Raw genomic sequence first — 22,745 nt, forward strand, 5'->3', positions numbered from 1 at the left:
AAGCTGGAAGTTCCAGTACAATGTTGAAAAGGAGTGGTGAGAGGGGAAGTCTTTGCCTCGTACCTGATCTTAGTGGAAAGACTGAGCTTCTCATCATTAAGTATGATGTTAACTGTAGGCTTTTTGTAGTCTTTGGCAAGCTGAGAAGTTCCCCTCTATTTCTAATTTGCTGAGAGTTTATATCATAAATCGCTATTGGATTTTGTTAAATGCTTTTTCTGCACCTATTTATATAGTCATGTGATTTTTCTTTTTTAGCTTACTGATGTGATGAATTATATTAATTGATTTTTAAATATTGAGATAGCCTTGCATACCTGGGATAAATCCCACTTGGTGATGATGTATAATTCTTGCTATACATTGTTAGATTTAATTTGCTAATATTTGTTGAGGATTTTTACATCTATGTTCATGAGAGACATTGGTCTGTAGTTTTCTTTTCTTATAATGCCATTATCTGGTTTTGGTATTAAGATAATGCTAGCCTCGCAGAATGAGTTAGGAAGTATTCCCTCTGCTTCTATATCCTAAGAGAGATCGTAGAGAATTGGTATAATTTTTTCCTCAAAGGTTTGGTAGAATTCACCAGTGAACCCATCTGGGCCTGGAGCTTTTTGTTTTGGAAGGTAATTAGTTACTATTTCAATTTCTTTATTACATAAACACCTATTCAGATTGTCTAATTTTTCTTGTGTGACTTTTGCCAAATTGTGTCTTTCAAGGAATTAGTCCTTTTCATTTCAAATTTGAAATTAGTCCATTTCATTTCATGTGATTAAATTTGTGGAAATAGAGTTATTCATAGTATTCCTTGATTATCTTTTTAAAAAGATTTTATTTATTTATTTGAGAGAGAGAGAGAGAGAGCACAAGCAGGATGAAGGGCAGAGGGAGAAGCAGATTCCCTGCTGAGCAGGCAGCCCGATGTGGGGCTCGATCCTGGGACTTTGGGATCATGACCTGAGCCAAAGGCAGATGCTTAATGGACTGAGCTACCCAGGTGCCCCTCCTTGATTATCTTTTTAATGTTCATAGAATATATCTTTCACTTCTGTTATTAGTATTGTCTTATCTCTTTTTTTCTTAGTCAGCCTGGCTAAAGGCTTATCCATTTTAGTGATTTTTTAAAAGAATTTATTTATTTGAGACAGTGAGGGCATGAGTGGGGTGGGGAGGGACAAAGGGAGAGGGAGAGGCAAACTCCCAGCTGAGCCGGAAGCCCAACCCAGAGCCCAATCCCAGGACCCTGAGATCATGACCTGAGCTGAAGGCAGATGCTTAACCAACTGAGACACCCAGGCATCCCTTTATTGATCTTTTATAAAGAACAGTTTTGGGGTTCATTGATTTTCTCTGTCAATTTCCTGCTTTCAATTTTCATTGGTTTATGCTCTAATTCTCATTCTTTCTTTTCTTCTGCATACTTTGGATTTAATTTGCTCTTCTTTTTCCATTTGCCTAAAGTGGAGGTTCAGATGATTGATTTTAGATCCTTCTTCTTTTTTATATATGCATTCAATGTTATAAATATCCATCTAAGCACTTCCTTCACTGCGTCCCACAAATTTTGATGTCATATTTTAATTTTGTTAGGTTCAAAGTATTTAAAAACTTCTCCTGAGATTTCTTCTTTGACCCATGTGTTATTTAGAACTGTGTTGTTTAGGGGCTCCTGGGTGGCTCAGTCAGTTAAGTGTTTGACTCTTGATCTCAGCTCAGGTCTTGATCTCGGGTCGTGAGTTCAACCCCTGCATTGGGCTCTATGCTGGACATGGAGCCTACTTTAAAAAAAAAAAAAGTGTGTTGTTTCTTCTTTGGAGAAATGCCTATTCAGATGTTTTGCCTATTTTAAAATTGGGTTGTTTCTTTTTTTTATTGTTGAGTTTTGAGCATTCTTTATATAGTCTAGATACAAGTCTGTCATCTGATACACGATTTCCAAAAGTTTTCTTCCATTGTGTGGGTTGTTTTTTCACCCTCCTGATTTTTAATTTTGATAATGCCCAGTGTCACATTGTTGCCGCCACCACCTGTGCGTGTGGTGTCGGAGCTAAGGAACCACTGCCTGACACGAGCTCCGGAAGACTTATAATTATGTGTTCTTCTAAGAGCCTTGTGGTTTTAGTTCTCACATTGAGATCCTTGATCCATCCTGAGTTAATCTTTGTAGATGGCGTGAGGCAATGGTCCAACCTCATTCTTTTGCAGGTGGGTTTTATTTGTCTCAGCATGATCTACTGAAAAGACTAATCTCTCCATTTTTAATTACTTGGCACCCTTGTTAATTAAGGAAGCAATTGACCTAAAATACGAGGGCTTATTTCTGGATTCTCAGTTCTGTTCCATCAATCTCTATGTCTGTTCTTAGGCCTGTAACTCCAGTGTCTTGATTACGGTCACTTTTTGTATGTGGTGAGTTTGGAAATTGGGATTTGTGAGTACTCCACCTTTGATCTTTTTCACTATTGTTTTGGCTATTTTGCTTTCCTTGAGCATCCATGTAAATTTTAGGATTAGCTTGTCGATTTTGGAAAGGAAGTCAGCTGGGATTTTGAGGGGATACTGTTGAATCTGTACATCATTTTGGAAGGTATTTTCATCTTAACAATAGTAAGCTAATAGCTAATCCATGAATATGGGCTGCTTTCCCATGTCTTTGGGTCTTCTAAAATTTCTTCCAACAATGTTCTGTGATTTTCAGAGTACAAGTTTAACACTTTTTTTTTGGTCATTGTTAAATGTATTCCTATTTTGATGCCTTTATAAATGGAAATTTAAAAAAAATTTTTTCCAATTTGTTCATTGCAAGTGTATAGAAAAACAATTGAGTTTTTGATATTAATCTTGTATTTTGTAACTTGCTGAACTCATTCAATCTCTTTACTTTTTTCAGATCCCGTTTAAAGTTCTGACGGGACATGAGGACCTTGTGAGCTCGTGTAACTTCTGTGTGGATGACACAAAGCTCCTCAGTGGTTCCTATGACTGCTCTCTGAAGTTGTGGGTAGGTGGCCTGGTGTAGGTGGGATGAGAACGTCCCAGGAGGAGATAGAAGCTTGTGCCACATCTTATGGAGAGTTCCCCAGTACTGAGTTCCCAGATGCCCAAAGATCCCAAAGACTTGGAGAGAACTTTCCAAGCGAAATGCAAAAGGAGAAGCCAAGTGAGGGTTGAAGCCTAGTGTCGAGCCCCTGGAGAGAGATGAGTTTAGTGTGGTTGCTGGCAGCCTGTTGATTTGGAAACAGTAGGCGTGGGGGATGGGGACCACTGGCGGGGACCACTGTGGGCCCATCCCACACCTACTGTTGGACAGTTCCCACTGTGCCTGGGGCTTACCTGGGATCTCTAAACTGTGGCCTCTCTTTCGGTCTCCTTCTCATTTGGAAAATTCACTTCCTTCCACAGAGATGGTATGGCCAGGCCTAGGTGGTCACAGAGGACAGAAAAGTGCCAGGGTCGGGACCTGTCCATGAGGGGTGGTTGGGAGAGGCAGACTTGAGCATGGCTCAGTGCCCCAAGGTGCAGGAAGCGGGGGCACAAGGAACAGGGGTGTGTGACGGTCAGATGTTGCAGAGACGTGACCACCGAGAACTCTTCCCAAGCCTCTGGGCATAGCCAGCAGACTCTGGAAGGCCTTTCTGGGGGCATTGCTGGTCAGTTAGAAGGGGGTGATGAGGGAGCGGGGTGGGGGATGTCAGTGGCCATCAGGGTCCAGGCCACAGATGACTGTGTGGCTGGAGCTGGGCCCATGGGGGACAGCAGTCCATTCTGAGTTTTGCCATCTCCTCTGGCTTCAGGGGCAGAAGGGGATAGAAAGGAATCTGGGCTGGTTCCTGGGTTCTGGTTTGGGTAATCAGGTGAAGGATAGCTCCTCACCCTCCAGATGACCACAGAGGTCACCTTCTGTGTCCTTAGTGGGTACCAAGGCCAGGCAGACTAAGCAGAAGGGTTTGGGGATGGTCCAAGTGGTTCAGCTGTGTGACCCTGGGTGGTCACATGACCTCCTGGACCTCCCTGAAACTCTCCAGGTCCAGCTGCATGCTGGGCTACCCTGGGGCCTGCCTGGCCTAGGCCTGCCCCCAACAGGCATCCGCTCCCGACCTCTGCTGCGGCTCATGAGCTCCTTCTGGGAAAACTTCTGGTTCCTCTGAGAGCCTTAAAACCTTTCCCAACGCTCTGGGGTGACTGAGAAGCCAAGGGTGAGGGGGCTCTGTGGGTTGTCACCACCTGGGGGGGAGCAGCTTCCAAGTGTGCAGCCTGCTTGGCCAGCTCAGATCCTCCCCACATTCTTCTCACCTTTTGAACCAATGGAGGGACAGGCAGGGGTCTCTGTCTGTTTGAGCCAAAAGGCTCTTGTCTCTAAAAGGGGAAATCCGCCTGTTTCCTCTTGTTGTCCCAAGATTAGAGGCCATCCACTGAGATGTCCCTGGCTCCCCACAGTAGAATAGCTGCCTAGTCCATGCCACTGTATCCAGGTTGCAGTCATTTTGGCCTGTCCAAGTGTCCCCATACCAGCCTTGCTCATGGACTTGCCTGCTTCTGCTGATTTTTCCAGGTCCCTCCTTGCCCCCACCCCCAGCCCCTGCCAGAGTCGCCAGTTGTCTGCCTTGGCTGGCCCCATTGACACCTCCTCCAAGAAGTCTTCTATCCTCCTCCTGGTTCTCTTTTCCCCACCTTTGCCCTTTGGCTGGCTCCTCCTGTGGCTCTCTCTGCCCCAGTGCAGCTGCCATTCCTGAGCACTCCCTGGGTAGATGACTCAGCCATTGCCCTGCACACTGCCTTCTCCTGTCACGGTATCTTGGCCAAACTGTCCTCTTGCTTCTCTCTCCTTTCCCCACTCCTGTCACCTCCCATCTCCTATCCCTCCTCTTGGGCCCCACCCAGAACCCAAGCATCTGATTTAATCTTTTGGAAGCTCCCTTCACCCTCATTGTGGACCACTGTGAATAGTTTGCAAAGTCCATACATGTATGAAGAAGCTGGGGGAAAAAATCATTCTCTCTCTCTCTCTCTCTCTCTCTTTTTTTTTTTTTTGAGAGTGACAGTGGAGGGAGTGGCAGAGGGAGAGAGAGAGAGAATCTCAAGCAGACTCCAAACTGAGCACAGAGCCTGATGTGGGGCTTGATCCCAGGACTCTGAGATCATGACCTGAGCCAAAACCAAGAGCCAAACACTTCAGTGGCTGAGCCACCGAGGTGCCCCAGAAAAAAATATCATTCTTAATCCTGCACCCAATATCACTCTAATACATTGGCATGCCTCTTTCCAGTCACTAAGAAATAGCAACTATGGTGGTTTTTCTCATGGCACAGAGAAGAAACAAGAGCCATCACTTCACAACCCTCGAGTTAAGTGTTGTGAAAATGTTGAAATATAAGTTTATTTTTTTCTTGTTCACACACGTATAACCATGTTTACAAAACTGAGACCATAAAGAAACGCTGTTTATATAACCGTGATAAACTTGGGGTGTGGGTATTGTCACATTTCCCTATTTTTTCCAACTCTTTATTTGGAGCCCCTCTTTCTCCTTCACTTAAAGTCTGACCAGTGCCCCGTCCTTGAATTATCTGAGTCAATTATCTGAGTCTACAGAGGATTTCCTGCCTCCAAATGCCGGGTGAAGAGGGAGCTATCCTTCCCTTATTTATTTCAAGAAACATTCAAGGGGCGCCTGGGAGGCTCAGTTGGTTAAGCATCTGCCTTCGACTGAGGTCATGATCCCAGCGTCCTGGGATGGAGCCCTGCGACGGGTGCCCTGCTCAGTGGGGAGCCTGCTTCTCCCTCTCTCCCCTGCTCATGCTCTATCTCTCGCTCTCTCTCAAATAAATAAAATACTAAAAATTAAAAAAAGAAACATTCAATACAAAACAGAGCCATTTCCACTGTCTCTGGAATTCACTAACAAAATCTGGCTTGTTTGCCATTTACCTCTTGCGGAAGGATTCTCTTCACAACAGTGCACCTGTTCAAGAAGGCTGCCGGTCTATGGGTGCTGTTCCTCCTCCTGACCAGTAGGTGTCACTATTGAATGCCGAAGCTGCACATGGCCCGCCCCCGCCCCCACCCCCGCCCCCGCCCCCGCCCCCGCCCCCGCCCCCGAGGCTGGTCCATTTCAGGGCTGCCCTTAGTCGGCCCCCGGCCCTGTGCAGACCGCAGTCCCAGGCCCCACAGTGATTGTTTTCTTAGTTCCAAGTTTGTGCTATAGCCACGCACCAGCCAGGGAGGCTGGATCACACACAGGCTGCCTGGACCGGTTCTTTCCTTCCAAGCCAGTAGACTTGTGAGTCCAGGCTTGCAGCTTGGATGTGTCCTGTCCTGGTGAGTTCCTCTTTGGATTCATGCTGTCCCTTCCTGCCTCTTTTTAGGGCCTTGTGGGTTCCCCAAACACGATCCCACTGTTTCAAGTCTTACGGAGTAGGGGTTGAGGGCCTGGGTCTGTGCAGAAAAGGTTCACCTAGCAGGTGTGAGACCGCTGCGAGGCTGGCCGTGGCCGGCATCTGGGCGCTGGACTGGGCCATGGTGTCCTGCAGTCCGCTAAGTGATAAGGAGGGCTCAGTGTACCCAGACTGTTGGCATAAGCCACGTGGTTCATGCTGAGCACCTGCTTTCCTTCTGGGAGTCTGGATTTTGGTGTATGCTAGAGAATCCCCCCAAAAACCCTGGGCCCCAAGGCTCAGGCCCATCTCCCCCATAGACGACAGGTCACGCGTGTTATCACAACTGGTTGCTGGAGGAAGTAGGTGTGTCCCGTGTGACTCACTGGGAGACACTCTTGGAAGCTTGCGCCTGTCTCCTCCGGACTCCACCCTAGGCTCCTTCCCCTTTGCTGATTTTGCTTTGTGTCCTTTGCTGTAATAAATCTTAGCTGTGAGTCTGACCATCTGCAGGGTCCTGTGGGGGTCCTGGAGAATCACCGAGCCTGGGGTGGTCTTGGGGACCCCTGACAGAGGGTTCTTTGCCCCCCAGCACAACTTGGGGTCCTTTTTTTTTAAATTTTATTTATTTATTTGTCAGAGAGAGCGAGTGCACAAGCAGGGGGAGTGGCAGGCAGAGGGAGAAGCAGTCCCACACGGGACTTGATCCCAGGATGCTGGAATTAGGACTTGAGCCGAAAGCAGACACTTAACTGACTGAGCCACCCAAGTGTCCCTCGACTTAGGCCCTTAATGCAAAGTGGGCTCTGTCCCAGGTAGTACTGTCCCAGGCCTGCCCTGGTCAGGCCAGAAGCTCCCGTGCTCCGTATTTTCACCCAGCAACCCAAGACCTTTCTAGGAATTCATTGTCTTACCAGTAACCCGTTTTTCAAGGGGACTTTCCACCGCAGCTTATCCTGAAAAGCTCTTGGTACGTTTCTAGCTGAGAATATTTCACCTCTGCCACAACGGCAGTTTCACTTTGGCACCCTGTTTTCTTCTCTTTATGCTCTCGAGTTATTGCCTGGCGTCGAGCTCATCGTGCTCTCCAGTCATCAACCGCCAGCATGCTAACGGTGGCCGGCGTGCTGGGATTTGTTTTAACCGCTCCCCTGAGGTGCCTGGTGCCAGCATGCCCGCCGTCCCCTCTGACCCCTGATGAATCTTTTTCGGCACAAGTCTTTGACCACACTTCGATTAGGAGAGACCCCTCGGAGTGGCATTGCTGGGTCAAAGGGTGTGAACTTTTCACAAGTTCTTGGAGGTCTTGTGAGATTCTGCCAAGCCCCTTTGGCCAGGAGAGACGGAGGAACTTGTCTGCGGCTCTGCCCCCACAGGGGCCTGTTTGGGTCTGGTGCCTGTGCAGGGGAGCGGGTGTGGGTCTCCAGGGACGTTGTGGGGGGGCAGAGCACCCTTGCTGCTCGGGGGGGGGCTGGAAAGTTCTTTTGCCCGTTGGAGCGGGCCGCGGGGTGCAGGACCAGGGGTTGTCACACTTCGCCGTTGTGGACAAGCTCAGGGCTGCTGGCGAGCTCAGGGCACGGCTTCCGCCAGTGGTGCAGTGACTTCTCTCTCCCTCTCTCCTGTTGATTTGAGGATGCTGTGGATGGCTTGGTCATTCGGGATTTTGAGCACGGGCCCAAAGCTCCTGTTTTAGAGTGCAGCGTGACAGCTGACAGCAGAAGGTGACCTTTCCTTCGTCTGGCGCCGGGCAGGAGGAGCGAGGAGGCAGGCCAGTGTGCAGCCCGCCAGGGACGCTTTTCTGTTCTCTTGGCAACTACGCTACCCTTCTCCCATCTATGTCCCCACGGTTCCCACGTTTTGCTTTAAGAGTCAAGGGGCTGTGGCAACTCTTTGAAAATGTAAAGCGCTGAAAAGATAGCATGTGTCATGGCTCAGACAAAGCCAGTCTGCCTTTCCTTCATGGAGATGCTTTTCTGTGCTCACACCCATGGCCCGGCTGAAGCTACAAGGGGCCACGGGGACTGAGTCCCAGGGGGCATCTCACAGGGGAAATGGAGGCCCAGGACACAGGGGTGCAGCCCAGCTAGGAGGCAGCCACGTGCCCCCAGAGCCTCTGGGAGGCATTTGCTGAAGCCCCTCACACGCACATGAGATGGGCCTTTAAAACACAAGGGGCTTTGCTTTTTTTTTTTTTAAGATTTTATTTATTTATTTGTCAGAGAGAGACAGAGAGAGAGTACACACAAGCAGGGGAGAGGCAGAGGGAGAGGCAGGCTCCCCTCTGAGCAAGGAGCCCCATGCGGGACTGAATCCCAGGACCCTGGGATCACGACCAAGCTGAAGGCAGAGGCTTAACTGACTGAGCCCCCCAGGCGCCCCAAGGGTTTTGCTTTAAAATAGATTTGCTTGTACCCCAAGCAGCAGCTACAAAGCTGGTAAAAACTCGCGTGGGAATTTATCTTCCATGGGGGACACGGATTGCCACAGAAACATGCAATGGGAGAGAGGTCCATGTATATTAGTATGGACAAAGGTACATTTATGTTATTTTACTAAATGCACAAGAAAACGTTTCAGAACAAAGCGAGCTGTCAAAGTGCTCCCGTAAAAAAACAGACCCGTGAGCAGAGAAGGAAAGGGTTGGTGCGTGTGAGTGGTAGGTATCCCCTCAGAAGAAGACCGTCATTCACAGAAGAGAAGAAACAGTCCCGTTCGTGCCTTGAAGATGGAAGGACGTGTCTGGGTGGCAGAGGGACTCAGGAAGAGCGTGCGGTGGCGCCTTGCCGTGAGGTTCCGTCTGCTTCCAGGGAGGCTCCGGGAGGGGGCTCAGGGAGCATCGTGAGAAAGATTCGGATATTACTTGCAATCTTGATCCTAAGTTACAGACATTTTCTCTGAAGAACTTTCTGGGTTTCCCCCCCCATAGAACGCATAGCCATAACCGTCTGGGTCATTTTCTTGGCAGAATTATCACAGCGTCCTATGACAAAGCGGTGAGGGCTTGGGACCTTGAGACAGGCAAGCTGCTGGTGAGTGTGGCCTGCCCAGTGCAGCAGCCCTGGCTCTTGACTGGGCATGCTGGGGGGGGGGGGGCGGGTTGCCGGCTGGGGGGTCCTGGGGTGGGAAGGGAAACCAGTCTTTCAGAAAAGGAGAATTTTCTCAGGGACACCAGGTGATGGAGGGGGAGCATTGGGGAAGGAAAGCTCCTTGGGGCAGGCAGAGGAGGGCTTTTGCTGGAAGGATGGGAAGGGTTTGGATACGTGAGCAGGGGGAGTGGTAGAGAGAGGAGCATGGCACCCCAGGCTGAGGGAACTGCGCAGGAAAAGACTCTCCCCTGCAGGGGTGTTGGGATTTGATGGGGCAGGAAGTCGAGCTGAGGCCATGGGACAAAGGCCCTGCGGTCAAAACATGAGTGTTCTGGGGAGGGTCGTCTCCCGAGCTTGGAGGGGCCACCATCCATCCATCCAAACCAGCCTGAGACTCCCTCCCTCTCTGTCCTGTGCCCCAGCAGCACCGTCCCTGCCGAGGGGGCTCCCCAGGGAGCTCCTTATCGCCTCCCCTTTGCTCCTCTTTTCTTCTTAGTGCAAAGATCAATTTATAGTCACCGTAAACACCCCAGAGATTATAGTTAATATCTTGGCACCTCTTTTCCTATGTCTGCACACATTTCCAATGAGCACGGGTGAGTACGTTCTGTTAACAACGTAGCATCATTCTGTGTGTACTTTCTGGGTCTTGACTTTTTTTTTTTCACTCAAAAATAAATGGTGGGTAAGTACACTTGGACGTCATCCTTTTTTCATGGATGCGTGGATTCCATGGTATGGGTAAGTCAGGCTCTATGGCGCTATTCCCTGGTAAAAGGACATTAAGGCTGTTTTTACTTTTCTCTATCATAAGTGGTACTATGATGAGGAAACTTTGAGTGTAATTTTTCATATGCACGATCCAATATTTTCAAGGAAATAGAGCTGAATTTTATTGCTAATTTGGTATAGAAAGATGGTCTTTTAAAAATTATCCTCTGGACATCCATGCCAACTCCTCTCTGAGGCACCAGGGGAGTGCTCACTATCTCACAGGCCAGACAGCATGATTTTTAAAAAATTTTAGCCACTTTAGTCGGTGGGAAAATGAGACTAGCGTTGATTGCTCCTGACTTTGAGCGTTTATACCAAATGTTTGTTTCTTCTCTTGTACATTTCCTGCTCTTGTCTCCAGCCAGTTTTTCTATTTGAGATGCTTTTCTTTTTCTTCTTCAAACATCTTTTTCGTGCTTTGATTTATTTTTCTTGCACCAGTGATCCATGCCCCTTGCCAACTAGAGAGCTGAATTAGTTATCCACCACTGCTTGACAAATTAGCCCAAAACTTAACAGGTTGAAACAACAAGCACTTATTATCTCCCAGTTTCTGATAGAAATCTAGGAGCAGCTTAGCTGGGCAGTTCTGGTTCAAGTTTCTTACAAGGTCACAGTTCACATGTCACCTGGGGTTACAGTCACCCGAAGGCTCAACTGGGGCTGAAGGCTCCGCTTCCAAGATGGCACCCTCACATGGCTTTGGTCAGGAGCCCTCAGTTGCTCTCCCCCATAGGGAGGCTTGACCATTCTCAGGACATGACAGTTCGCTCCCCCAGAGTATGTGATCCAAAAAAGATCAAGGAGGAGGCCATGGTTTCTTTTATGGCCTAGTCACACACTATCACTTCTGCCATATTCTGTTCATTAGAAGCTAGTCACCAAGTCCAGCCCATGGTCAAGGGGTGGGGAATTAGTCTCTACCTTCCAGAGGCAGGACTGTCGAAGAATTTGTGAGCATATTTTAAGTGGCAATACCATAATTTGTAACATACAGAGAGACCCTCCTTTCCTTGAATGTTGAGCGGCTATCGTCCCCTTCTTGAGGTTTGGTGCCAGCCTCTCCTGGGGGTTTGTAAGCAGCCTGAGGGGCTGGGCTGTGGTGTCCTGTCCCTGGTGGGAGTCACAGGGCAGACACTTAATAAACACTTGTTTACCCAATTGAGTAGGAGGAAAGTTGGCCATTATGAGAACCTTGCGGCCAGTCCCACTAGATGCTCTCCCTATCCTTGTCCATCTGTCCCACACACAGATTCATTAATTACATTTATTAATGAAATTAATTACTTAAAGCCAACCCAAATTTAAAATTCAGTTCCTTATTTGCACTAGCCCGTTGCAAGTACTCAATGGCCGCATGTGGCCCAGAGACTAATTAATGTATTGGGTGGTGCATAGATGGAACATTTCTGTCATCACAGAAAGTTCTACTGGACTGCAGGGCTAGAGGGAAAACCACCCTTTGATTGTTGCCCTATTCAGTGGAAGATCAATCATGAAACCTTCATAGCCTCCTGTAAGCTTTCTCCTGATGGCAAATACGTGGTCTCAGCCTTGGACGTGGACCGTGCGATCTGTATAACAGATGCAGAAAATGCCACCACCGTGTCACACATCAAAAGTGAGTTTGCAGGGGCTCCCTGCTCTGTTCTGTCTGCCATGGTAACAGCCACTTGTCCCTTGACCGACGGTGACTTTCGGTGGCCTTATTTGATGAGGCTATAATGAGCCACATCATTAGAGATGGGACACTCATGGATAAAACACCAGCGGCCAAGACCTTGCCCGATTCTCATCGGTTAAGGTTAATCACAGGATTAGCCCCATGCTTGTCATAAATGAAACAGGGTTCTGGTCCAGTGTCACATGGACAGTTAAAGCCCAACCTTTCCTTGAGCGGAGACTCAGCCTTCATAACGTTTTTGTCTGTATTTTTAAAATATAAAGATACTAAGCATCAGATGCCAATTTTCTGGTTATGATACTGTACAGTAGTTATACAAGCTGTTTTTATTGGGGGAAACTGGGTGACGGGCATACAGGATCTCTCTGTCTTATTCCTTACAAGTGCATGCGAGTCGACGGTGATCTCAAAATAAAACATTAACAAGATGTGTAATCATCGTAAAAAATGTAGTAAGTATGTAAAGTAAAGAGTGAAAGGCTGCGCTATGTGTCCTGTCTCCTTTGCTGGGGTGTCTATTATTAACAAAACGTTGCTGGGTGGCCTTCCTGACCTCAGTGAGTGTGTGCGTGCATGCATGTATGTGGGTGTTCGCACACCCCATGCCTACTTCCCATGTGTGCCTTGCGTTTCTGTTTCTGAGCTTGGACCTGGGATGTCGGCACTGCCCCTTGGCCTGCACCTCCCCTTCCCGTGTCATCGTATCTTCTACCTGTCCTCAGCCTCCAGCTTCTAACTGCACGCCACGCTTCTCCGTGCTCTGTCCCACCTCCAGGCCTTGGCACCTGCTGTTCCTTCTGCTGGGAGCCCTCTTCCTATTCTGTTTCCCGTGCTAACTTTTAAGGTCCCTCCTCGACCTCTCAGAGCTGGGCCAGCCCTGTGCTGGCCAGGAGCCATGACCTACTGCACACCCCTCTCGTGGCCCCCAATGCACTATGGGCTGTTGTTTGCACGAGGGCACCTCCCCATCAGATGGGGAGCTCTGTGGGGACAGGGAGCTGTTTGGCCGTACTTCTCGTTCTAAGCCTGGCATTTGGTCAGCACCCAGGAAATGTTTGTGCGAGTATAGAGTCCCTTGTGAAACTGGAATTGTGTTTCTGTAATATGGTCGCTGACCTGGGGGAGGCACATGGAATGCCAGGTAATGGGTTGCTTTCCCTGTGCCTCAGATCATCATAGCCGGTGTCTCACAGCATGCTGCTTTGACCCCGATAGCCAGAGGGTGGCTTCCGTCTCACTGGACAAAAGCATCAAGATCTGGGATATTACATCCCAGACCACACTGCTCACCATCACCAAGTGAGGAGGGGCCCCATCCTGCAGTAGGGAGGTGGGCCCAGGTCCCCATTCATGCCCTCCTGGATTTGGCCTGCACACCTCTGGCTTGCGATCGGGGGTCCACATGGGGCATCTCCAGCTTGGCCATGGGTGTTCAGAGGAGGCTGGAGATGGAGAAGGGGAAGGAAGGAGGCAGGCTGGGGGACACCACTAGCTGTGGCTTGTGGGCAGGGACAGGGCTCAGGTGCATTTGTTTCTATGTGAGCCAACCCTGGAAAACATTGTGCAGAGCTCCCCCACCTCCCTCCCAAATGTGAATTTCCAGCGTCTCCTGTAAAAGGGGAATATCTGATAATCCAGGGTGTGCAAGGGTTCCCTGGCAGGTGGCCCCCACTGGGTGGGGGGGCCAGTCCTCTCTAGAAGGCCCTAGAGTCAGGATCCCAGAATGTATATATGCCCTATCACCCTGCCTGCTGCACTCAGTGACGAGCCCTGCTGGCCCGGGACAGGCTGTCCCTTGGGGATCTGGCCAGGGGTTAAGAGTGTGCAGGTTTGTATCCTGTGTGACCTTGGACCTTAGATTCCTCACCTGCAAACTGAGCAGAGGTGGGATCTGAGCAAGACAGTACATGCAGGTCCTCAGCATGGGCCACACGGTGTGTGCTCAGCACGTGCTCTGTTACTGAGAGGGACTCTCAGGGACACCTGGGTTGGGGGTGCTGTGGGCCACTTCCCTAGGGCAGTGAGGGGTGCGGGCAGCAGAGGTGGCCGCAGTTCCTGGTGTGGGCATCACAGCCCACTGTGTTCTGTTTTCCCCATGGAGGTGGAAAGGGAAATAAACAAAATGTTTATTGGTATTTTCGATCAACCCAAATGTATGATTTTTTTTTTGAAATGTAGCTTTTAGTAAGAAAAGATTAAGGCAAAGATTCTCAATGCCACATGACAGGGCTGGCTTCATGGCACGCAGCCTCTGAAGTTACACGGGTCCCCCCATACCTAGCGCCCCACGCTTGATTTCACATTCTGCTGTCAATGTCCTTAAATTCTTAGTTTTTGAACAAGGGGCCTTGCATGTTTTTATTTCCAAAATATGTAAATTACTTTTTGAAAATGTAAAACATGCAACACAGTACAAAATTTAAAAGAACAAAAGGATAGCTAGTGAAAAATAGCTCTTACCTAGTCTCGAGGTCATTCACTTTCCCCTTTCCCTCCTTCCTGCCTGTCTTTCATTCTCTTGACAGCTTTATTGAGGTATAGTTCACACATCAGAGAATGCACCCATTTCAAGTGAACAGTTCAGTGGTTTGAGGGAATATCACATTATTTTTTTAAACTGCAGTAAAACTATATATAACATAAAATTTTCATTTTAACCACTTTAAAAAAGATTTATTTTAGGGGCGCCTGGGTGGCGCAGCGGTTAAGCGTCTGCCTCCGGCTCAGGGCGTGATCCCGGCGTTATGGTATCGAGCCCCACATCAGGCTCCTCCACTATGAGCCTGCTTCTTCCTCTCCCACTCCCCCTGCTTGTGTTCCCTCTCTCACTGGCTGTCTCTTTCCTGTCGAATAAATAAATAAAATCTTAAAAAAAAAAAAAGATTTATTTTAGAGAAATGTGGCAGGTAGGGGTGGAGAGCAGAGGGAGAGGGGGAGAGAGGAATCTCAAGCAGGCTCCATGCCCAGTGCGAGCCCCATGCAGGGCTCAATCTCACAACACTGACATCATGACCTGAGCCGAAATCAAGAGTCCAGCACTTAACTGACTGAGACACCCAGGCATCCTTCCCCTTCATTCCTAAAGGATATTTTTGCTGGATATAAAAATCGATATTGGCAGTTTTTTTTTCTTTCATTATTTGAAATCTGTCCTGTCACTTTCTTCTTGTCTTCATGGTTTCTGATGAAGTATCCACTGCCACTCAAATAGTTTTTCCCCTGTAGGTAAGGGGCCATTTCTCTCTTGCTGCTTTCAAGATTTTTTTCTTTAAGTTTTCAGAAGTTTAATTATGTATTTATTTAATTTCATTTTTTTCTAAGTAATCTGTACCCCCAACATGGGGTTTGAACTCATGACCCAGAGGCCAAGTGTTGCATTTGAAGTTTAATTATGTGTGGGGGGTAGATTTCCTTGTGTTTATCCTACTTTAGTTTCATTTAGCTTTTTGAATCTGTAGGTTTATGTCTTTTGCCAAATTTGGTAAAATTTCAGAAATAATCTCTTTGGTTACTTTTTCAGTGCTACCTTCTTTCCCTCTTGGGACTCTGATGACACAAATTTTAGATCTTTTGTTATAGTCCCACAGGTCTCTCAGGTGGTTCCCCCCCCAGTCTATTTTTTTTTTTTAAAGATTTTATTTATTTATTCGACAGAGATAGAGACAGCCAGCGAGAGAGGGAACACAAGCGGGGGGAGTGGGAGAGGAAGAAGCAGGCTCATAGGGAAGGAGCCTGATGTGGGGCTCGATCCCATAACGCCGGGATCACGCCCTGAGCCGAAGGCAGACGCTCAACCGCTGTGCCACCCAGGCGCCCCCCCAGTCTATTTTTTGAACTGTTTAACTTATATTGTCTGTCTCCATATTCACTGATTCTTTTCTCTGTCCTTTTCACTGAATTTTTAATTTTGGATATCCTGTTTTTCAGTTCTGAAGTTTCCATGTGGCTCCTTTGTCACATCATCTATTTCTTTGCTGAAGCTTTCTATCTTTTCATTTGCTTCAAGCATGGTTATAATTGTCCATCGAAGCATTTTTATGGTGGCTGCTTAAAAATCCCTCAGATAATTCTAATGTCATCTCAGTGTTGGGCACCTGTTGATTATCTTCTCATGCACAATGAGATTTTCCTGGCGCTTAGTATGATGAGTGATTTCCCATTGTGTCATGGGTGTTGTGTGTATTAATTATATCAAGAACTCTCCTTCTTGAAATCTTGTTCTAGCAGGCCACCCCAGTATAGCCTGGCAAACATGGCAGTCTAGGCTCCCCTCTTGGCCCTTGCTGATGGGTGTGGGGATGGGATGCAGGTTTTCATGAGATGTTTGGCTGGAATAAGGTAGGTAGTGTCTACAAGTGTTCTGTCTTGCTAGGCTATCCATTTGGCTAGGGAGAACAGGCTTTTCTTGAGGGCCTTTTTATGGTCCCCATTGTTTCTTGGAGTACAGGCTTTTCCAGTATTCAGTACAGGATTTATGAAAAAAAGTATAATCCAAGGGATGCACAGCATGCCATTCTTGGGTCCCAAGATGTCATGCTGGTCTGCATTCTTGTCTCCATCTTTCCTAGTCTCCTCTTTGCTTTATAAATGCCCAGGATTGTCAGCTGTACTTAGGAGGAGGAATAGGGAGGCATGCATTGATTCCATCCTGTCCAGAAGCAAGTGCAACATAAGCACTTTCCCCAAACGTTTGTTAAGTACAACAGCCTTTTATGAGAAGTGGAATTTATTTGAAATGAGAGCCCCTTCCTGGAAAATAGAGATAGCCTTGGTTTAAATCCCAACAACTGTGTTTGGATTCTGGGGAACCCTTTTTATCCATCTCCAGTATACGCTGGGATGGCTCTTAGCCTAATGGCCACTGGGATTTGGAAAGTTCTACCCTGGATATCCCTGGGAAGTTGACATTTCTTCTCCTTTGCTCTTACTCCGTCTGCACATTACAGAGAACTGAAACAGAGACCAAAACTCTGGCCTGAGCTCTAGAAAAAACAGTTTTGTCCAAGCTTTCCTTCAAGTAAAATGACTGGTTTTATGATACAGGCTACTCAGAGACGTTCATCTGTGTTTATAGGTTCTATTGAAAACTGTTTATAACGGAAGATGGGATTCATAGAGAAAATACTTTGAGGATCACAAAGAAAACAAAACCAGCAAAATTCTGACAGCTTTTTTTCTTAAAAAAAAAAGATATATAAAAATTGAGCATGGGTAACTCACAACTTAATTAAATGCACAGCATCCAAATATGCTTTAATGACACTGAAGACAGATGAAGAGAGAGGGGGAGAAAAGAGAGGGAGTAGTTGGGAAGGGAAGTGGAAGGAGGTGGTAAGAGAGGGGTGGGGGTGGAGGGGCCTCCATCTTGGAGAGAAAGGAGGTGGAAGGTGAGCAGGAGAAACCGACTTTATAAGTGTGATCCAGTGTGAGACCTGAAGGGCTGTTATTCTGTTGACCACCACTAAGAGATTTTCCAATGCCCTTTTTCCTCAAGTCTCTGGTAGCTCTGAATAGTACAGTGGTTCTCAACCAGGAGCAGTTTTGTCCCCCAGTGGACAATTTGCCAATGTCTAGAGACATTTTTAGTTGTCACAGCTGGGTGTAGGGGCTACCGGTATCCAGTGGGTAGAGTCCAGAGATGCTGCTCAATGTCCTACAATGTACGGGACAGCCCCCTCCCACAAAGAAGTGTGGGTAGCATAAAATGTCAGTATTGCATGATAGAGAAATCCTGGAATAGTGCATAGTCAGAGCAATTAAGATCTGGATCATGGTAATATATATGCAATGGAATCTTACTCAGCCATCAAAAAGAACGAAATCTCGCCATTTGCAATGACATGGATAGAGCTAGAGTGTATTCTGCTAAGTGAAATAAGTCAGAGAAAGAAAAATACCATATGATTTCACTCATGTGGAATTTAGGAAGCAAAACAGATGAACATAGGGGTAGAAGGGAAAAAGAGGAAAGAGGGAAGCAAACCATAAGGGACTCTTAACAAACTGAAGGTTGATGGAGGGAGGTGGGTGGGGGATGGGCTAAATGGGGGGATGGGCATTAAAGAGGGCACTTGTTGTGTTGAGCGCTGGGTGTTGTATGTAAGTGATGAATCACTAAATTCTGCCCCTGAAACCAATATTACACTATATGTTAACTAACTAGAATTTAAATTAAAAAAATGGAAAAAAAAAGAGAGATCAGGACCATGGTAGGCAACGATCAAAGGAATGATGTCTGTTAGGTCACAGGGGATCAGCTCCAGTGCCCTCATCTCAGCTGTGTCCTCAGATCCTCCAGGCATGAAGCGCTGAAGTGCACACCCTTCCATCTGTGTTTCAGGGCGCATTCCAGTGCAATCTCAAACTGCTGTTTTACCTCCAGTGGCCATTTCCTGTGTACAAGCTCTTGGGATAAGACCTTAAAAATATGGAATGTCCATACAGGGGAGTTTCGGAACAGTGGCGCCTGTGTGACTCTGATGAAGGGCCATGAAGGTTCTGTGAGCTCCTGCCACTTTTCCAGAGACAGTGAGTACTTAACACATAGAAAGATTTCACACCTATGGGAGGGTTGGGGCAGATCTCCTCATGTTCCATTCCTATGGACTTGCCGTAGTATAGAGAGGCAATTTCTCATGATGCCAGTGGTGAGGATGGATTTATTTTCTTTTTTTTTTTAAGATTTTATTTATTTATTTGACAGAGATAGAGACAGCCAGAGATAGAGGGAACACAAGCAGGAGGAGTGGGAGAGGAAGAAGCAGGCTCATAGCAGAGGAGCCTGATGTGGGGCTCGATCCCATAATTCCAGGATCACTCCCTGAGCCGAAGGCAGACGCTTAACCGCTGTGCCACCCAGGCGCCCCGAGGATGGATTTATTTTCGATGAGAATGAAAAAGCCAAGAGGGACATCATAGGCAGAAGTTTGCAAGTAGCGGAGACTCAGCTTAATGTGGCTTAACAGCCAAAGATATTTCTTAACCCCTGTAGTGGGGAAGTCCAAGAGCAGGTCTCACTTCAGGTGTGGCTGGGTCCAGACACTCAGACAGTGCTGTCAGGGAGCCAGTGCTGGAGAAAGAGAGACCTTCTTTTAGATGGTACCAGCACAAGTCCCAGGAAAGGCTTTCATTGGCTCAGTTTGGGACACGCCCCCATCTCTGAACCAATCACTTTAGCAGGGGATGAAAGGCTCGGATTGGCTAGGTTTCAGTGACTCGTCCACCCCCCTGAGTTCGAGGTCGGAGTCAGTGCCCTTCAACCAGAGGGTCTGGGAGTATGTGTGGGTGTTTCCCCGTGGGAAATTGGGGCTTTGTTGCCAAATGAAGGGGCGTGGGTGCCAACAAGGGTGATGACAGGAAGCGGCCTCCGGCCCTGAGCCTCAGTGAGGGAAGTGATGGCTCCTGACTCTCAGGAGCCAATGGCTTTACTCCTCCATTCTTGGGGGGAGTGGGGCTCGCTCTGTGTGTGTTTCAGGGGCCCCCAGCCAGTACAGAAGCAATCAGAGTCTGGCTTGCGAAGTGCTAGGGTGTTTTTGAACCACTCTTCGTCTTCACAAGCAGTCCCTGTGAGTTAGACCCCATTATGAGGCATCCCACCAGTTTCTTTCCTTGTATTTTTGGGGTTCAGAGTTGCATTCAGTCAATTATCACTATTCACACCTTCCGCCTTTGTGAATTAGCATACTGGGTAAAGCTTATCCGTAACCCTCAAATCAATATTTGTGGCACTTTTGTGATGCCGCTGGGGCTGTGGACATGCGCAGGGCAGTGAAGAATGTGAGTGAGCTTATGCACACACTCCCAGCTGCGGGCGAACAAGGCGGCCCTCTGCCTGCCTGTTTCAGCTCTCTTCTTGGAAAGTGTCCGTTTCGCGGTCCCTTTAGTGCCCAGTGATTTTGCATTTTGTGGTTTGGGTTGGTGATTTTGCTGTTTAAAGAGCGCCCCAGCACAGGGCTGAAGCGTTTGCTGTCCAGGGTCTCTCAGCGCGAGAAGGCGTCATGACGCGCCTGAAAACCCGTGTGCTGGATAAGCTTGGTTCAGGCGTGACCTCTAGCACTGATGGCCATGAAGTTAATGTTAACGAATAAAGCCTATGTATCAACTAAAGGGTGTTTCAATAGAAACAGCCCTAAAACAAGGCTATGTATGCATTGATTGGTTAACGAAATGCCGTGGCCAGAGAGGCTCCTAGGAACCTAACCCTGTATATTCCTGAGCAGAAATTGTTCACCATTGGCTAATTCAGTGTCTGAATGGCTTTACAGAACATAACTGTCGTGAATAATGAGAATGGACTGTAACTGGTTGGGCATCATCGGGCCACCCCAGGAAGGGGTTTGAGTGTCCTTGAAGTGAACCGTGGTGGCACCTCACAAAGCGACCTCAGCCCGCTTCGACCTCGCTGACGGAGGAAGCAGTTGGCATGGGAAGGTGACCGCCCATCCCCTGAAACTTTATCGTTTTGTGTTGTAGCCTCTTTTCTCGTGTCTGGAGGGTTCGACAGGACCGTGGCTATCTGGGATGTAGGAGAAGGCTACCGGAAGATCTCCTTGAAGGTACCGATGTCAGCATCAGATAGAGGGTTGTGCTGGGTGCTGGGTGTTGGGTGCTGGGTGCTGGGGATATAGCAGTGAGTGAGACAGACCTAGATGTCCCCACTGGAGCCGACACCTCTGTGGAGAAGAACAGACAAGAAACCAACAAGCAAATCATCGACCGTGATGAGTGAAGCAGAGAAACTCCAACAGGGTGATGTGAAAGAAATAGACCCCAAGGACTAATCCACAGTGGGTGGGCATGGAGGGCTTCTTGGAGAAGGTGGCATTTGAGCTGAGAACTTGATGGCAAGGAAAGACTGGGTGAATGAGGATCTGGGGGAAGGGCATTCTAGGCAGAGGGAAGAGCAAATGCAAAAACTCAGAGGTGGAAAAGTGTCTAAGAACAGCAGAAATTACTCTGCAGAAAGATGAATGCCACAATGAGGCATTCACAGAAAGCTATGGACTCTAAAATGGTGGGTGTCTGCTTTTGCCTCCAAGTTAGAGGAGACTCAAAGGGGCTCTATAATGAGGGGAGGGATTTTCCCAACTTGGCAGGAATCCAGAGAGGCCAGGTAGTCCCAGGACTGGCTACAGCAACACCTCCGTGCCAAGTGCCCCCTACCCCAAAATTTCTGCAGCCTCCCTGGTCTTGTGATCTCGCGGTTTGGCTGTGAATGCTTGCATCCACGACTCTGGGTCCCTCCGTCCCCTGTAGCCCGAGTGGAGACCGTGCCCCTTGATCATCACAACATTCAGGCCCCCGGGGCTGGGCTGTCTGGAGTGCTCTTCTGCAAGGGTTTTGGGGGAGGCAAAGGGAGTTTACATCACAGCAAATAAACAGCTTACAGCTGAGTGTCCCACCTCCCTGTGTTAAAAAGTCCCTCACTCCCCTTTCAGGGTGTTCTGTTCTGTCTCCACTCTCTGTTTTTCCACCCTCAAGCTCCTGTCCTTTGTTATGTACTTCTCTCTTGCTCTCCTTCCTCCTCCCACACCACACTGGCCCACCTTCAGCCTCTTTCCATAAGGGGAAGGCTAAAGAATGGTCAAGATGCCGATGCAGAGCCCTGACGTCATTAAGAGTCTGTCTCCTCTGAGCTCCTTTTCACTTGAGGAAAATAACTCCCCATCTGCTTAGGCCACAGGGGATAGGTTTGCAGCAAAAGCCCCCTCACCAGGAGGACCCCCGAGTGTGGTTATTTCCAAGAAGAGAGAATGCAAACAAAAACCCGCAAGAGGTGCTTGGGACCGGCTGGGAATATAGTCAGTCTTGTTCCATCCTGCTAACACTAGAGTGCCATTTTAAAAAACACGTGCATCGTCAACCTTTACACATGTAAAATGTCATCAGTGACATCAGGGAAGCACAATTGGTTGCTCTTAAATGCATGCCTCACTGGGGTCCTGACTTGGTGCTTTTGTTTTTGTCGTGCTTACCCAGGTTTTTCCTCTAGGTGCTTGTTAAAATTCTATTTTTCTTCAGGGCCATAGTGACTGGGTGACAGACGTTGCCATTAGCAACAACAAGAAATGGGTCCTGTCTGCTTCAAAGGTAAAAGTGGCCAACCTTTGAGTAACTTACAATCTCTCTCACATTTGTGAGAATTGGTGTTCACAGAAGTGTTACTGGCAAGCGAAATTCCTGGGCTGGCTCAGTCTGAGGGCACCCCCCTCCCCCACGCCAGGCCATCCTCCATGCAGGGAGCTGGCTGGGAACCTGGGAGGCAGGTCCTTATGTCTGCTCAGGTGGGGAGTTGCCAGGGATTTCTGTGTCTGCAACCACTGACATTTAAGCTTTGTTGGAGCAAGGGCATGCCCAGACCAGTGAGTGATGGAGCCAAAAGGGGGGGGGGGGGTTCGGGGCAGGGGGAAGGTGTCAGCTCATTAGCAAGCAGAGATCACCCTGAGCTCCCACGTGGGTCTTCCCTCTCTGCATCACTACATCCTGAAATTCCCATGCCAATGGCACAGAAGAGCTAGCCCAGGGTATCCCGAGGGCCGTGTCATTCTCTAGTCTGGGCATTTCCAGATGCATGGGACTGTGGGCAAGACTCGGCCTACCATGACCAACTTGTTAGAGAGCCAACCCAGATACTGCCACACCCGACCCCAATACTGTAATAAGAGAACACACAATTAAAGTTCTGTGCCTATGCGTTACTATTTTAACATAAAAGTATGAAAGATGGGGGCACCTGGGTGGCACAGCGGTTAAGCGTCTGCCTTCAGCTCAGGGCGTGATCCCGGCGTTATGGGATCGAGCCCCACATCAGGCTCTTCCGCT

The 22,745-nt window shown here is 48.2% G+C and overlaps 1 protein-coding gene across 1 annotated transcript in view; it reads left to right on the forward strand.

The window, feature by feature from the left end:
* Window positions 1–22,745, forward strand: part of WDR88 (WD repeat domain 88) — a 40,656-nt gene that overhangs the window by 7,057 nt on the left and 10,854 nt on the right. The window contains exons 2-9 of the mRNA XM_026484318.4: window positions 2,897–3,007; window positions 8,013–8,101; window positions 9,346–9,409; window positions 11,723–11,861; window positions 13,094–13,223; window positions 18,265–18,452; window positions 20,397–20,479; window positions 21,945–22,013. Coding sequence (XP_026340103.2) covers window positions 2,897–3,007; window positions 8,013–8,101; window positions 9,346–9,409; window positions 11,723–11,861; window positions 13,094–13,223; window positions 18,265–18,452; window positions 20,397–20,479; window positions 21,945–22,013 — 873 coding nt within the window. The remainder of the gene's footprint in view (window positions 1–2,896; window positions 3,008–8,012; window positions 8,102–9,345; window positions 9,410–11,722; window positions 11,862–13,093; window positions 13,224–18,264; window positions 18,453–20,396; window positions 20,480–21,944; window positions 22,014–22,745) is intronic.

The sequence above is a fragment of the Ursus arctos genome, unplaced genomic scaffold (genome assembly GCF_023065955.2).
Source record: "Ursus arctos isolate Adak ecotype North America unplaced genomic scaffold, UrsArc2.0 scaffold_19, whole genome shotgun sequence".
Lineage (NCBI taxonomy): Eukaryota > Metazoa > Chordata > Mammalia > Carnivora > Ursidae > Ursus > Ursus arctos.